General features: G+C 32.9%; 1 protein-coding gene across 1 annotated transcript; it reads right to left on the bottom strand.

The window, feature by feature from the left end:
* Window positions 1-11,105: 11,105 nt before the first annotated feature.
* On the bottom strand, window positions 11,106-12,206 carry LOC110826205 (Heavy metal transport/detoxification superfamily protein). The gene is made up of 2 exons (XM_022056810.2): window positions 11,719-12,206; window positions 11,106-11,622 (listed from the first exon to the last, which is right to left on the bottom strand). Exons 1-2 carry the CDS (start codon window positions 11,876-11,878, stop codon window positions 11,327-11,329), a joined length of 456 nt encoding a protein of 151 aa, XP_021912502.1. The 5' UTR covers window positions 11,879-12,206; the 3' UTR covers window positions 11,106-11,326.
* Window positions 12,207-15,240: the final 3,034 nt, after the last annotated feature.

Below are 15,240 nucleotides of genomic sequence, written 5' to 3'. Positions count from 1 at the left end.
TTTCTGACGAAAATTAAAATACTTGTTACGTAGTCAAAAATATCTAAAAGGCTAAAATCGGTGTTGAAAAATCTTTCCAGTAAATTTTAGGATTCCGACACAGCACCCTGCCGTACTTCGGCAGTGGTTCGTCTCAGCCTAGTTGGTTTTCCTAGTTTAGCACGATTTTACACTTATTCCTACGAAAAAATACGTTAAGAAGATTCTATTGGCCGAAAAAAATAAAAAAACAGACACCTACCGATAGGGGGAGTCTCTAGGTACGACGGCTCTGCCGGTCCTTCTCTGCGGTTGTGGTTCTTCTTCTGTTGACCTACATCAAAAAGAGACAGTGAACACGATGGTCAAAAAATTGTGTAAAACGGAAAATGAGAGGGGGATCATAAGAGAGGGTTTTGGGTTTTGGCTGCAGCGGCTTGGTCAGGCTTTGCTCGCAGTTTTCGGCTCACCCACTGTCTCTTTTGCTCCGATACAGGGAGACTTAGAATTGAATTCTAAGCAAAAAAAAGGAAAATTTTACATTTTTCAGCGGTCAGTAGTTGCTCCAATACGTCCATGGCGGTGGTCGGTCTCCTTCTCCGACGAGGGCTAGTGCAGCTAGGGTTAGAGTTCCCTGAAATAGAATGCTTGCATACCCTCTCCGTGTCAATCTGAGTCATCCGTTCAAGAACACGTGACCCTCTCTCGTCCCTTGGATCTATCTTCAGAGAGTGAATTTGAACTGTACGATCAGATTGAATCTGATTGTTCGATTGCGTCTAATGAGGGAATGTATCTGGGTCGTTAACGCACGGGGGATGAGATCTGGACCTTAGATCGCCAGGCACATAGATTGCTTGCGTGGCCTCTGGCATGGTGTTGATGCCATTAGTGTTGCCATGTGACGTGCTCTGGTTCCCCCGAGGCTGCTGACCGGAACGATCTAAGTGGCCAAACTTTTCTTTTTTGTAATTAACCCTTTGCTTTCAAATTTTCTTTCAAAAATACCCATTCAAAATTTTATCCATTTTTTTCAAAATTATTTTCAATTTTGCCTATAATTTATTTTTCTCTAAAATTTAATAAAATTTAAATTAGTTATTTATAAATTTTTCATAAATGAAAAATTTATCCCATGCCAATTTTTGGACCCGGGTATTACAACTCTCCATCTCTTAAGAAAAAATTTAGTCCATCAAATTTGTCACTCTCTCTCACTTAGTCGAACAATTGGGGGTATTAGGTTCTGAAGTCTTATTCTAGTTCCTAAGTGGCCTCTATCTGAGTATGATTCTACCATAAAATCCTGACGAAGGGAATTTCTTTATTAGGAAGTACTCTACTCTTCCAGTATAAAATGTCTACAGCTACCTCCTCATAGGATAGATATTCCTAAAGTTAAAAAGGCTCGTGAGACAGGGTGTGTGAGGGGTCCAAATTATACTAACATAGCATGGACACATAAAACACATAATGGACTCCGAATAGCTATGAAGGTAGTGCTAGTCTGTATGCAGACGTACCAATCCTTTTTAAGATTTCAAACGGTCCAATGAACTGGAGATTTAATTTCTCCCTCTTACCAAAACTACTGATTCTCTTGAAGTGAGTGTCCTTAAAAAATTCTCGATCGTCTATCTCAAATTTTAAATCTCTTCTCTAGGTGTTCGTATAACTCTTCTGTATGCTCTGAGATATCTGGATGTTCTTCTTGATCTTAATTATCTTGTTGTAGTCTTCTCTACAAGATTTAGGCCAAACAATTTTCAATGACCTACCTTTGCCCAATAAATCGGTGACCTACAAGGTCGGCCATACAGTGCCTCATATAGGGGTCATGCCAATACTTGCTTGATAGCTATTACTGTAGGCAGACAATCAAGGGTAGGTAATCATCCCAATGGCCTCCAAAGTCTAGAATACAAGCTCAAAGCATATCCTCTAGTGTGCGAATCGTCCTCTCTGATTGTCCATCGGTTTGAGGGTGGAATATAGTGCTGAAAGACAGTTTCATTCTCATGACTTGCTGAAAACTATATCAAAACTAAGAAGTGAACCTGGGGTCTCTGTTGAATACCACTATCACCGAGACTCCATGTAGTTTGATTATCTCCCAGATATAAATTCTTGTTAATTTGTTCAAGGGATCGATCATCTTGATAGCCAAAAAGTGAGAAGGCTTGGTGAGCTGGTCGACAATTACTTAGATAAGATAATGTATTGAGCATGCCTTAGGCAACCTTGTCACAAAGTCCATGGTGATATGTTCTAATTTCCACTCCATATTGGTAAAGCTTGAAGTAACCCATTTGGGCGTTGATGTTATGCCTTAACCTGTTGGCATATCAGGCACTTGGAGACAAAATCGATTATCTCTCTTTTCATCCCGCTTCTCCAAAACCAGGGTTGCATACTTGGATAGATATTAGTATTTTCGAGATATATGGCGAACTTTGAGTTATGAGTCTCTGTCATGATGTCTTTTTTCAATTTACTGTCATCTAGAACATACATCCTACCTTGGAATCTGAGCAACCCATCGGTAAAGACATAGAATCCTGGATTTACTCTCTGTTTTGCATCTTTCCTAAAAGTTACTAGGGTGAAATCAATTAATTGGGCTTCCTTTATTCTTTAGACCAATTTAGGTTAGAGAATTAGATGGGTCAAGCACGTAACCTTCTTCAAGTCCTGAAGTCGTATCTGTTGTGTAGCCCCCTATTACCCTGTATTCAGAAACCATTAAGTGAACAAACATACTTGCACTTTTTCTGCTGAATGCATCGGCTACCATGTTGCCCTTGCCTGGGTTATATAAAATCTTGCAATCGTAGTCCTTGAGGAGTTTTATCCAACACCTTTGATGCATGTTGAAATCTTTCTGAGTGAATATATGCTTCAGTCTGTATAAATCTCAAAAATCTCCCCAAATAAGGAGTGATGCAAAGTCTTTAGGGCATGGATAATAACAGCAAGTTCCAAGTCGTAGGTGAGGTAATTCTTCTCATGACTCTTCAACTGCATTGACCCATAGGGTATGACCTTCCCATGCTGCATCAGAACACAACTTAATCCAATGTAAGAGACATCACTATATACTTTGTATCCATATGTCCCACTCAGTAGAGCCAACACGTGTACAGTAGTCAACCATTTCTTGAGTTATGTAAAGCTCCTTTCATAATTCTCGTTCAATTCAAACTTGACATTCTTCTTTGTAAGTTGGGTCAATGGAGCGGTTAGGTTAGAAAACTCTTCTACAAACCTACGATAATATCCTGTCATTCTTAGGAAGCTACGGATCTCCTTAACTGAAGTCAGTTTTTCCCAACTTAGTACTATCTCAACCTTCACAGGATTTACTGAAACCCCATCTTTTTATATTATGTACACTAGAAAGTTAGTTTTCTCAAGCCAAAACCTACATTTGCTTAGTTTTGCATACAACTTCTTTTCTTGAGAACTTGTAAAACTTGAGTCAGATGATTAACGTGTTCCTCTCTGCTCTTTGAATAGACCAAAATATCATCAATGAATACGATGACAAACTAATACAAGAATTACTTAAAAACTCTATTCATTAAGTCCATAAAAATGGTTGGTGAATTAGTTAACCCAACCTAAATGGCATGACCAAAAACTTATAGTGTCTATACCTAGTTCTGAAGGCTGTATTGGGAATGTCCTCTACTCTGATCTTTACTTGATGGTAATCCGAACACAAGTCTATCTTGAAAAAAAATAAGCACCCTGTAACTAGTCAAAAATGTCATCAATTCTGGAGAGATGGTACTTGTTCTTGATTGTGACTCTGTTCAATCCCCTGTAATCAATACATAATCTTAATGTCTCATCCATTTTCCTTACAAATATGACTCCAGTACTCAAAGGAGATACACTATGTCGAATGAACCCACTATCCTACAATTTATTTATCTGTTTTCTCAACTCTTCTATCTCAACATAAATCATGCGGTAAGGGACAACTGAGATGAGTTGAGTGTCAGACTGGAGATCTATAGTGAATTCAACTTTTCTATCCATTGGCAATTCAGGTAGCTCATCAGGGAATACTTGTAGGAATTCTCATACTATAAAAATCTCTTGAAAGTAAATTTTTTTCTTAGTTTTGCCTAATGTAGAAAAGATAACTGAGTTAAAGTGCTATATAACAAAAAAATTGTCATGAGAGAATAATATTTAAAACTTTTATTAACTTATAAATGACTCTTCATTAAGATGATTGAATACAATTTTCTTGTAGAAATAATCTACGGTGGCCTAATATGTCGCTAACTAGTTCATTCCTAGGATTACATCAAAATTTCTCGTGTCTATCTCTATCAAGTCTACACTTAATTTCTTATCTGCTATGTTTACGATACAAGCTTTATATATAACCTCCCCTAGTAGTGAACTACTCCCAGAAGTAGACACTAATAATATAGAATCAAGATTCTCAAGTAATATATTCAAGTTTTTTTGCAAAAATATGTAATACAAACAAATGTGAAACACCAATATCAATAAAAATATGTGCAATATGATTACAGATAGTGTACGTATCATGTATCACATCTAGGTTGGTTTTAGTATCCTATTAGGTGAGGTTGTAAGTTCTGACTTGATTTTGATTTCATGGGCACTCTCTCGCGTAATGTTGGGCATGTTGGGCACTCCAACATATGCGGCAGGTATTATTGAGACGATAGCAGGGTCGATCCCTATTATCCTTACCACAGTGCTGGCAAGTCCTATTGTGTCCTGTTGCTGGAGTCTGAGGTGGAGTCTGAGTCACTAGTTTAAGCCTCTTGCTCTGCTGAACTGGTGTAGTGGGTGCTGGCCTGCGGTGTGACTCAAGCTCCTGTTGCTGAAGGAAAAATACAAAGTTCCTTTCTACTGGCTGTGTCTTGGCTAGAATGACTGAGTAGATGCTGAGCTCAAATACGTACAACTTCTATCTGATCTCAAGACAAAGGCCCCACTTAAACTTCCTTACCTTTCTGCCTTCATCCATCATACTCTCAATGGAATATTGACCCAACTCTAAGAATCTCTGGGTATACTCTAATACTATCATATCACCCTATATCAGGTATATAAACTCCATCTCCTTCAGATGCCGAAGGTGCTCTGAGAGGTACTCTACATTGAAGGCCATTAGGAACTGTTCCTAAGTGACTGGAACATGCAGGGTGGTCTGCTTGAGCTGCCACCAGCGACCTTCTTCTCCCACGAACATGTAGGTGGCAAATACCACATTCTATTCAAGAATCACCCCAAGAGTCGTGAAAGTCTTCTCTATCTCAGCTAACCAATACTTGGCATATTCAAAAGAGGATACCCCTACAAAGGTAGATGAGTTTAGTCTCTTATACCTTTCAATGTAACTTGAGTCCATCATGGGTAAAAATCAAGTCTCGTTGAAGACGGACTAGATTGTGATGGGGAGGAGCCGAGTGCCCTTGTGGCGGCACTTGGTTGTATGGTGAGGGCACCAAATTGTACTGTAATGGTGCTGGATGATACTATGTATAGTAGGGTTGTACCGGGGTGGCACCGAATCTTTTTACTGTAAGGGTGGCTCAAACTGTAGTAGTGGGAGAAGGTCAGACAGCTCCCCCTTTTCCTTTTGGGCTTGCTAGACAGAGATAAATCCCTCTATCATCTCAAAGAATCGATCAACATCCTTTCAAAGTGACCCATCCCAAACTGCTCAGTTTAATAGGGGTCTTCCTCTCCTCATATCCTTATATCTACATTTCAGAAAAAAAAAAAAAAAAAAAAAGAGTTGAGTGATAGCTTGAATTTTGTTATTTTTAAGTCTTTGTGTAATGAATGATTCCGAGAAACGTGACTCTGATACTAACTATAAAAGTCTAAAACTTAAAGAAAATGAATTTATATTTTTAAATGCGGAAGCAAACAATAATTTTAGGGTTACATTCCTTACACAGTAAATTTGAATGCCCAATAGGACTATGAAAATATACCTTCTACAACAGTTCATAAAAAAAAAACTGATAATTGATTAAAAACAAGTAAATAAATGTCCTATGGGTGTTAACCTCCACTAGCACTTGATGAGATCCGAAAGGTAAATCTAGTTACAATCCTCCTGCTGATCAAGATCTGAATCTTGTTCTTCTTGATCTAAAATAGATAATAAAAGAGTGAGCTACACTATCCCAGTAAAAATATTACGCTAATCGCAAATACAAAAAACTAAAGATTGGTAAAAATTATAAAACAACTAATGAAGCCATTTATTTAAGTAAATCTGTTTAATATAAAGAAAATAATTTATTCTATACTTATGATTGCGAGTTTTCCATAATCAACCTATAAAGACAAATATTCAAATAATCTATGATTTCATGTACAATCGAACAAGATTAGTAATTTCTCCTTTTAACCTGCTTACTAGAACCCCTGGGGATCCATAGGGATATTTTTTTATTCATAAACCCAATATCTAGATTTTTCAGTTAACTCGACCATCCCAATACCCCGTCCGGTAATGGGCGCCAAACACACCAATGCCTTGATACCTCGTTTGATATGAGAGTGAACCATGTCACCAAAACCTTTCTGGTATGAAACTTCTCAGTCTCACCCGGTTGAGGTAATGTATACAATAAGGTTTCCTATGTACCAAGTCCATCCACCCTTTCTCAAAGTACCTAGTAAGCCTTTCATACATATATCTATATCACCAATCAATCGTTAATTTCATACTAACATTTTATATTCACAAATCAATAGTAGATTATGCAAATAGATGATATGTACATTAAAAATATAATTGAGATGTTTTATTTCAGAACAGACCAACATGGGAATGTGCAGTGAGGTAAACTAAATAACTGAGAAAACAATCAAAACCATCAACTAAATACGCACAATATAGTAGTAGGCAATTCAAGCAGTACAAAAAAATAACCACTGTGAATAAGGGCGAATATGAATTGACCGGTTTTGGTTCCACTAGTGACCAATAATTATTTTTAGAATATTTTTAGTTTTTCACAAAACACAAGATATGTGATTATTAAGTCTCAATTTACTGTAATAGGGAATAAGTTGAGGGATCTTACTCAGATTCGGGTTTCAAAACACAGTGGTATCTACTACGCCTCCTAACAGTCCCCGAGTTTTTTGAATTTTCCTTGCAAAAATTAAAATACTTATCACGTACCCAAAAAGACCCCAAAAAGCTAAAATCAGTATTGAAAAAGCTTTTCGATAAATTTTAGGATTCTGGCACGACGCTGCCGCCGTACTCAGGCACCGGCTCCGCCGCCCACAGGGGCGGTTCACCTCGGCCTAGCCAGTTTTGGCCAATTTTTGCAAGTTTTACATGTATCCATGTGAAAAAATACGTTAAAAAGTCTCAATTAGTTAGAAAATAAAAAAACTAACACCTACTGGCAGGAAATAGGTGCTGAAATGCCCTCTTTATGTCCATCTGGGTCGTCCATTTGGGAACACGTGGCCCTCTCTCGTCTCATGGATCTATCTTATTCAGAGAATAAATCTGGACCGCACAATCGGATTGAATCTGACTTTTCAATCGCGTCTAAGGAGGGAATGCATATAGGTTGTTCACGTACACGGGATGAGATCTGGACCGTCAGATTGCCAAGCATGTAGATCGCTCGTGTGGCCTCTCATGTGGTGCCGATGTCAATGTGGTTTTCACACGGCGTGTTCTGTTTCGCTGAAACTGCTGACAGGGCTGTCCTACATGGCTAAACTTTCTCTTTTTGCGATTTAACCCTCTATTTTCAAATTTTATTTCAAAAACACCTTCGGATTCAAAATTTCACCATTTTTTTCCAAAATTATTTTTAATTTCATCTCTAATTCTTTTTTTCTCAAAAATTTAATAAAATTTAAATTAAAACAAAATAAATTATTCATTTATAAATTTTTTATAAATGAAAAATTTATCCTGGACCGATTTTCGTACTCGGGTATTACATTTTCACCATATTTGTGCCAGAGCTTTGTGTGCGACACATTTTGCGCTGTGTTCCATCTGTTTGGGTTGGCGAGTAGCGATTCCAACAGTGATGTGTGGTAATTTCTGGTGGCAGCGTGTGTAAGCTATGGTGACAACGTGTTTGCATGCGGCAACGCGATTTTTTGGTGGTTACAAATGGTTGAATTTGGCATTTAAGGATCGTTCTGCGAAGTAGATCTGCAAACAGAAATCAGGTAGGTACATTTGTGCTTATAAATATAATTTGATCTGTTTAAGCAATTAATTAACATTACCCAATAGTTGACTTTTAATTAATTAATTTAATAACTATATTTAGGGTTCCGATTGAATTTAAATTATGATAATTAATTTATATTATCTGATTATTTTTTGTCTTTGTTTGTTTTGTTATAGGCATGTGTGCTGAATATTGTGATAATATTTACTGTAATTAGGAAATTAGGAAAATTGAAAATTTATGTTAAATTAAATTATTGGGTAATTAGGACTTATAATGATTAAGCATTTGAATTGATTTTGTAGGTAATTAAATTTTAATGTAAAATATTCCGTGGTAAAAAAAATAAATAAATACTTATTAAAAGACATGAAAACTCATTTAACTGGTATCACCGATGGGTGGATGTATGTGTGGCTTTTGGTGTGTAACTGTGGTGATCCCTACCCATGGATACAACTTTAGCTAGATGTGGTAAAACGATAAGTAGTGTGAAACTATAAATTGTATATTATATACTGCAAACTGTGAATTGTAAACTAAACTATGATGTATCCACGCGGTAGATGGGATCCTTATTGCCCTTGCTGATACTAGCAAAAATGGCATTGCACGATGTAACTATTTTTAATAAAGAGGTAGACTAATGTGAATGAATGTAAGTTATGTATAAAGTTTATGATACTGAAATACTAAAGCATGATGTTTACTAAAATATTTAAGTCTTATGAAATATTGAACTTTGATGTTTATTGAACTGTGTATGTATTAAATTATGATACTAGAATACCAAATTCTGATATTTACTAAATTATTTATACCAAATTCTAATATTTACTGAATGAACTGATTTAGAAAATTTAGTGAATGAGTTAGTGTGTAGATACCACATATTTTTAGAATTTAAAGAAAAATTATTTTTAAACTCTATATATCAGTAGTTTTATATTTTCTATCAACTTTGATAGATTATTCTATAATTTGTTAGTACTTACACGCTTACTGAGTGTAGCAAGTCCACCATATTTAGTATTCATTTTTTTTTTCCAAATCAAGATAATCATAATCTCGATCCTCAACAGTGAGCGATTTGTGAGGAGATAGTTTTATTTTCATTCGAACAATACTTACGGTGAATTATTTCTTTTGTAGTAAGAATTTATTTTAGAGTTTAGACATGCTTAATAAATATTAAATATTTTAAACTAATTACGTAAGAGATATACTTTAATTATTTTAAAATTTATTGCGTTATGTATTCCTACAAACTATTTTATCATTATATGGTGTGTGTACAGTCAGGACTTTAGATGAGAGTTCGGATTGTTACAATGAAAATTAGATTTTTAAGAATATATCATGTTGAATCCTTAAAATTATTTGAGAAATAAATATATATATATATATATATACACACTAAGTGAAATAAAAAATTATCTTGAGATTTTGAGACTTTAATAGAATTTATCATATGACTACGCATAAGTGTCATCAGTTGTTGATATTAAGAAGAATTAAGATTATGAACAAAATTATTGATTCTGATGAGATTTAATTTACTTCTAATTTGTGTCATAACCTGATTTGCAGTGGTTGAATTCTTCTATCTCCACCTATAGATAGGAGGATGATTATGGATTTTATAACATTATTCAACCATATGACCATGAATATTATATTAGTGCAGAAAGATTTGACTCTTCTCGTATCCTTATTCTCGTTGAGTCTTTAAAAAATTTTACTTTTAGTCATAAAAATACTCTTGCAGATGATTTAGTTAACTTCAATATGGAGTTATAACTAATAACTCGTTATCATTTCTTTTGAGAAACTAGTGAGAAAACTTGATTAATAGGAGGAAGAGGATCTCTATGAAGGTATCATTAAATTTCATGAGAAAAAATAAAACGTATTCTCTTTTAAATAATTATTTAGTTCACTAATCCCTCCACACATGCATTTTCCATAAGTATAGACAAGTCAGAAAATTATTAAGTTCTTCTCAAAAGGCTTTCAACTTAGTAAATTACATGCTTGTAAAGTTTTGATTCTACACATGATTAATAAGGTCTCTCCTAAATTAAAAATCCTTGGATTGTTGCTTTGTTGTAAGCAATGATAAAGATTGATCTAGTTTCAGAACAAACTCAAAAAAAAAAAAAAAAAACTATTTGTTGGAATTTCTTTTGACATTGAGTTTATAATCCATGAAATTAGCATATTATTATTGCAAATCTATAAATTGAGAATATTTTTATCAGAATCGTCAAGCTTTGCAATTGATCCATTAATGAATCCTAACTTACTTTTGGTTGAAAGTTTGATTGTCATCGTTATGCTTCAGGAGATGTACTTATCTCTAATGAGTTGTTCGAGATTATCTTAATGATGTAAAAAGAAAGGACTGATTATATTGTCGGTGGTGTGTTTTCCTTGAAGTTGAGAAAAAAAAAAGTTTCCAAGGTGTTTGAAGAAAAGAAAAACTCAAGGATGAGTGGGAACTTATTGAGAAGGAAAAAATCATAGGAAAGAAAATGAATGGTTATGAAAACGAAAAATTAGAAGAAAGAGAATGATTGAAAATTTATCGACAAGCAAAAATTAAAGCTCTATACCATATTACTTGATGAAAAGGTGATTACTTTCTTAATTACTCATTAATCAGACAATAAATATTTATTTATTTATATATATATCATCAAAACTAATAAAAAGACAAGGAATTAATAAGTAATTATCTAATTTACATCTCCAATATACTGGAATGACAAGTAGAGAGTACTGGAACAATAAAGAAATCAAAGCAGTAGCTGTCGCATAACTGCCCCAAATAATTAATTAATTATTTTGGTCACATAATTGATCAACAGCATATGTGTGTCTGGCCCGACCAAGAAACTATTTGAGAGAAAGAACAGTCAAATATTTTATTTAAATCAAAATTTTTGTTTATTAGGGGAACGATAGGTTACATAATAGCATCAGAGCCCCATTAATATCTACCTTTATTATACATACATACATACATACATATATATATATGTTACAAAATTGACCAAAAGTACTAATAGTAATAAAATAATTAAACATTACAAAGCTTGATTAATTAAGAAATATTTAATTTACATGATAGAACAAGCATTTGGATTTTCATCGCTGAAGATATTAGTGTAACGATCATCGACGGTGGTCTCGGTTATGGCGGCGGTGTCGGCCACCTTCCTAACATGATTAGGAGGAGCCTTCTTATCATAAGCTTGAGAAACGTAAGGGTTTGATACCAGAGTGTAGGGCACGTAGGGCCACAGCTCCACCTTCTTCTTCGTCGACTGTGCCGCCTTCAACACTTTCTTTGCCTCTACGTAACCTGTCACCACTGCCTTCTGCTGCTTCAAATCCACTTCCACTGTTTTAGCTCCTGAACCAAGATCCCATTATATATATATATATATATATATCCCATACATATATATGCTCAGTTATAGATTACATCGAGTTGTGTGTAAAAAAATACCTTTAACTCCAGACAGAACACTCTTGACCTTCCGTGCGCAGCCTTCGCAGTCCATCCTGATTTTGAGTGCTACAGTTTGTATCTGCTTCTTCTTCTTCTTCTTTTTTTTCATACTGCTTAACAATTCAGATATGTATTCTATGCTTCCTTCCACTCCCATTTTCTCTTCTTCTGATAACTTCCTCCCTTTGCTTTAATCGCTGATAGATTAATATATATATATATATATATATAAGATTTTCTTTTTGTTTGGGTTACTATGGTAGTAGCTGCAAAGAAGAAGAAGCCTTAAGGGTAAAGAAAGTTATGCGATGGGTTTGTAATACACTTGCATTCATTCAATTTATACTGAGACAAAGGAGAGATAGGGCAAACAAACATAATTAATTAATTAAAAGTTGAAGAAAATCTACCAGAGGTGTGATACGTAATATGAGAACATAAAAAATAAACATATTATTAGAGTGGTTCTCCTAGAAACTTCTTAGCTATCAGACTTTGTGCTTGCTTCATGACAGACAGTTGCAAATTAAAAATAAATATACATATATATAATTAATTAATTATGTTGTTAATTACATTAAAGAAAGATTAGTATTTTTGGATATTATAAGGAATGAGAGATGAATGACTTTAAGTGCACGAAAGGTTAAAGTATACAGTAAAGTCTACATTTTTTGTTGGGTGTAGAAAATGACATCATCAAATACACGCACACAAAAACCAAGGGAATTTTAATTTTCTTAAATAAGATACGGCGACGTTTGTGGGGATCTTATGGAGTCAACAGCTGCCACGTGACAAACTTCAGAAGATTATTAAACCCATTGGTTGGTTGATTGGGGTGAGATTGGACGGTGGGAGTGTTGCAAAAAGAAAAAGCAGGTGTTTCTTTTATAAAAATAAATAAATAAATATTACTTTTTTTTTTTTTTTTGAATTTTTATAATTCAAACCTTGTCTCTAGTTTTATGTTTTAAATCCAATTCGAACTAAATTTTGAAAAATATGTTTTTTGATTCCATATCTTTTATATAAAAATGATAATGATATGTATGTATCTTGTTTATTACTACCACTATCACTACCACTGATTATGTTGTTTTATATTTCTCCAAACATGGTGGAATGTACAATTATCTATAATCATCTGAATCCATTCACCAATTTATATATATTAAACTCATAATATCCGATTTCTTGTTACTTTGATATATATAAATTAATTTATTAAAATATTAAATAAAAAATTAAACAAGAAAATAAAAACAATTAAATTATCTTAGTACCACACCGTGCAATATCCCCATGGACCCAACTCAAAACATTTTTATAGTTGCGTAAATAAATGATGTTTTTCAAGAATCCTATTAATTTTCTTTCTACGAAATTGAATTGAAATTATGTTTATCCATTATCGATATTCATATCTACATATCATTAATTTAAGCAATTAAGTGAATGACTCACTAATTTATTATTTTATTTTTTCATCCACTTATAACGGTTGAATTCAACTTAAAGGACACCCAAAATAATAAATAACTATTATAAAAAAAAAATATACCTTAATAGAGTGGATAACTTTAAAATAAATTATAAAATTATTATTTTTTATAAGTATTAATCTACAATAATAGAAACGATTATCAGCACATTCAATTATCTTAAATATGCTTTGATCTCTCCTCTCATCTATAAAAACAGCACAAATTTTTCTTTCAATGTATCTTCCATCAACTAAAATTCTAAAAATTTTGTGCATAATAGTTAAATAGAGAAAAGAATTGAGTTAGAGAATTAAGGACATTTCAAATGGGTCTCTCAATCACGTTATGGTTGCATCATCTCATAACGGTCTGTAGTTTTAACTTTTCGTTGTCTTTCTTTTCTTAAAATGTGTCGAATTCAATAAAAAATGACTTCCGCATAAAAGTTTCTTACATTTAGTATCAAAGTAAGGTCGAATTTATACATCTTAGAATTCTACTAACAATTTATATTCATATATATGTATATTATACTAAAAGTTTATATTTATGTATATACACTATTACTAACAGTTTATATATATATATATTATTACACTAATATTATATATATTATATTAATAATTTATATTTATATATATTATTACTAATAGTTTATATACATATATATATATTATACTAAGAGTTTATATTTATATTTATATATATATTATTATACTAACAATTTAAATATATATATATTATTACACTAACAGTTTATATATATATGTATATATTACATTAATAATTTATATATATGTGTATATTTTAAATTAATAGTTAATTTCATATTATAAATATATATATATGCATATTTTATGCAAATTATGATTTCGTAATTTTATGAATTAAGATTTATTAACATGGTGAGTTACTAAAGTAACTCGGATTGATGGGTCTTTTATTAGTTAAATTATATTAAAGAATTAAATGAGACTTATAAAAAAACAATATATATTTTATAATTATGAAATTAAGATTAACTCAAATGAGAGTCATTTTCTACTAATTTTGAACTGATAGTTTGTTTTGTATTATTTAGATGGATACCCAAAAGGAACATATATATGACACAAAATATTAAGTATTTTAAGCTTTTTTAAGTGAACACTAGATATGTTAATGTTTTACTCAAAGGAAAAACTATACTGATATCAATAGTTCATCGTTTATACATTTAATATTATAAATATATTTGATGTCTTAGTGTGAGCATTATTTTATTTTTGCAGTTTTCACTTCACTGTATTCTCTTACATCTGGAATGACAACTTTTCTTGGGTTAAATTTTACGGAGTAGTATAAAAAAGTCCAATTCTCACTAGGGTTATTAGATGTTGATCTGGCTTTGATAATTGAAAAACCTCCTGAAACTGCCGATGATAGTACTTTGGAGCATAAAGAACAATTCAAAACCTGGACGAGGTCAAACAAACTCAGTCTTATGTTTATGAGAATGACCATTGCTACTAACATCAAAACTTTCCTCCCTCAAACTAAGATAGCCTGAGAATTTTTAAAATATGTGGAGGAGTATTTCAAACACGCCGATAAGTCTTTTGTAGGCACATTGATGGCTAAATTGACCACCATGAGATTAAAGAGAAAATGAGATTAAAGTAAGATTAACATAACTTTACCCTTGTAGTTACTCATAGAGCTATGAAGAATAAAGGCAAATCCAAAAAAGTAAAGAACATTCCACCAAAGAAATAGAGATGATCTAGGGAGAATAACCAGAGTCATGATGAAAAATTTACTTTGAGTTGCTACTTTTATGGCAAGACAGGTCATGTGAAAAAAGAGTATAATAAGCGTAAAGCTTGGTTCGAAAAGAGATGTATGAATCTTTCTTTTATATGTTATGAATCTAATCTTGCTAAAGTTCATTCTAATACTTAGTAGATTGATTTTGAAGCCACAACTCATGTTACTAATTTAATGTAAGGATTCCTTACAACCCAAAAACTGAAATAAAGTGAAATGTTCCTCT

Source organism: Carica papaya, chromosome 1 (assembly GCF_054855325.1).
Source record: "Carica papaya isolate Zhongbai chromosome 1, ASM5485532v1, whole genome shotgun sequence".
Taxonomy (NCBI): Eukaryota; Viridiplantae; Streptophyta; class Magnoliopsida; order Brassicales; family Caricaceae; genus Carica; species Carica papaya.
The sequence above is the reverse complement of the archived record's forward strand: the minus strand, read 5'-3'. Positions and strand labels throughout refer to the sequence as shown.